We start from the raw sequence: 1,972 nt of genomic DNA, 5'->3' as shown, positions 1-1,972 counted from the left end.
GGATGGCTAGCTGGAACTCGAAGGGCCTGCGCGAGCCGCTGTAGAGGCTGAGAGAAATCCTCCAAAGGGGCAGCACCAATGTTGCTGCTTTCTCTACTTGAACCTGCTGCTGCTGCTGCTGCTGCTGCTGCTGCTGCAGGTGTTGCTGCTGTTGCTGCTGCACCTGGGCTAACGCCGGCGTCCTGTTGCTGCTGCTGCTGCTGCTGCTGCTGCTGCTGCAGCTGCAGCTGCTGACTCGAGAGGCGCGAACGCAGCTGACGGCACTCCTTCCGAAGGCTAGCCAGCTGCTGGGCGTACTTGGCTGTCTCGGCCTCTGCAGCGTAAACCCCAAACCCTAAACCCTAAACCCTAAACCCTAAACTCTAAACCCTAGGCGCCGGTGAAACCCTCAGCCGGAGGGCTCAGCTCGCGCAACGTCAGAGGAGGCGGAGGCGCTTAAGGGGTTAAGGGGCCTTTGCGTTGAGGTGCATATACACCCGAAATGTGTACGTATATTTCTGTGTTCGTGCTTGAGGTGTACATACAGCTAATCTATGTTTTCCGCTATATATGGATCTAATTTTTATTCTTTTTATGTTTACTGAGGTGTATACTTTGTGCTGNTATGTTTTCCGCTATATATGGATCTAATTTTTATTCTTTTTATGTTTACTGAGGTGTATACTTTGTGCTGGCTAGGTGAGGTGTACGTACACCCCGTTGGGGTGTATGTGAATGAGGTGTACATACACCCCGTTGGGGTGTATGTGAATGAGGTGTACGTACACCCCGCTGGGGTGTATGTACACCTCACTTATGAATATGCATATAAACATACCTGACAGCTCCAGCTGTCGAGCTACTGCTTCGTGCTGCTGCTGCTGCTGCTGCAGCAGCAGCGGCAAATCTCTTGCTGCGGGCAGGCGCCCTGCTGCTGCTGCTGCTGCTGCTGCTTCTTGCTGCTCCTCGTCTTCTTCATCATCATCATCTTCTGACAACAGAACCTGAAGCACGTGCAAACCCTAAACCCTAAACCCTAAACCCTAAACCCTAATAGTAACTCTTCTCAAGCCCTAAACCCTTGCAGATAAACCCTCGACCGTAAACCCCCAAAAACCAAACCCTCAGCACACTAACTAATCCAGTGGTGCTGCTGGGTACATACACCAGAACTCACGATCTAGGGTTTAGGGTTTAGGGTTTAGGGTTTAGGGTATGGGCCCACCGCATTGATTTCGTTGACGGCCCCCCGGATAGCGCACCAGGCATTCTGCATCCTCCAGGTAAACCCTAAACCCTAAACCCTAAACCCTAAACCCTCACAGCTGAAACCAGCTATTTTTTTCTCGCTAGCTCGGTTGTCCCCCAGACACAATATTAGGGTTTAGGGTTTAGGGTTTAGGGTTTAGGGTTTAGGGTTTGGTTGGCGATCAATGCAGAGAAGCAAGAGGTAAACCAAAACTTAATGATATAATATATTTTTTATAAATAAACATTTGCATTACATTTCGTATTTTAAGCACTAATTCCTTTACCCCCATGAATTCTAGGGTTTAGGGTTTAGGGTTTAGGGTTTAGGGTTTGGGGCCCCGAGGGCCCCCCTGAGCTCATACAGCGAACCCTCTGCTGCTGCTNGGTTTAGGGTTTAGGGTTTGGGGCCCCGAGGGCCCCCCTGAGCTCATACAGCGAACCCTCTGCTGCTGCTGCTTGTGCTGCGCTGCAGCTGTTTATGATAGCAGCAAACATCTGTTGTAATTCTTGTTATTATATTTTCTCTTTTTTATTAGGGTTTCCCTCTACACCACTAACAGCAGGGTTTAGGGTTTAGGGTTTAGGGTTTAGGGTTTAGAGGAGAACTCGTAAACCACTAAACCACGCTGGGTTTAATTGTATGCTGCAAGCTACTGGAGACTATCTCTATACACACACACGTGCCTTTTGCTGCTGCTGCTGCTGCTGCTGCTGCCCCTGCTGCTGCTGCTGGTACATAGAA

General features: G+C 49.9%; 1 protein-coding gene across 1 annotated transcript in view; it reads right to left on the bottom strand.

The window, feature by feature from the left end:
- EMH_0034430 (centrosomal protein, putative) overlaps positions 1 to 1,972 on the bottom strand; it is a gene marked incomplete at both ends in the record, with an annotated part of 11,073 nt that overhangs the window by 3,519 nt on the left and 5,582 nt on the right. Inside the window, 2 exons of the mRNA XM_013494868.1 lie at positions 164 to 313; positions 818 to 983. Of these exons, the coding sequence (XP_013350322.1) occupies positions 164 to 313; positions 818 to 983 (316 nt within the window). The remainder of the gene's footprint in view (positions 1 to 163; positions 314 to 817; positions 984 to 1,972) is intronic.

The sequence above is a fragment of the Eimeria mitis genome, genomic scaffold (assembly GCF_000499745.2).
Source record: "Eimeria mitis Houghton genomic scaffold, Emh_scaff1314, whole genome shotgun sequence".
Lineage (NCBI taxonomy): Eukaryota > Apicomplexa > Conoidasida > Eucoccidiorida > Eimeriidae > Eimeria > Eimeria mitis.
Note: the sequence above shows the minus strand (reverse complement) of the source record. Positions and strands in the feature narration are given on the sequence as shown.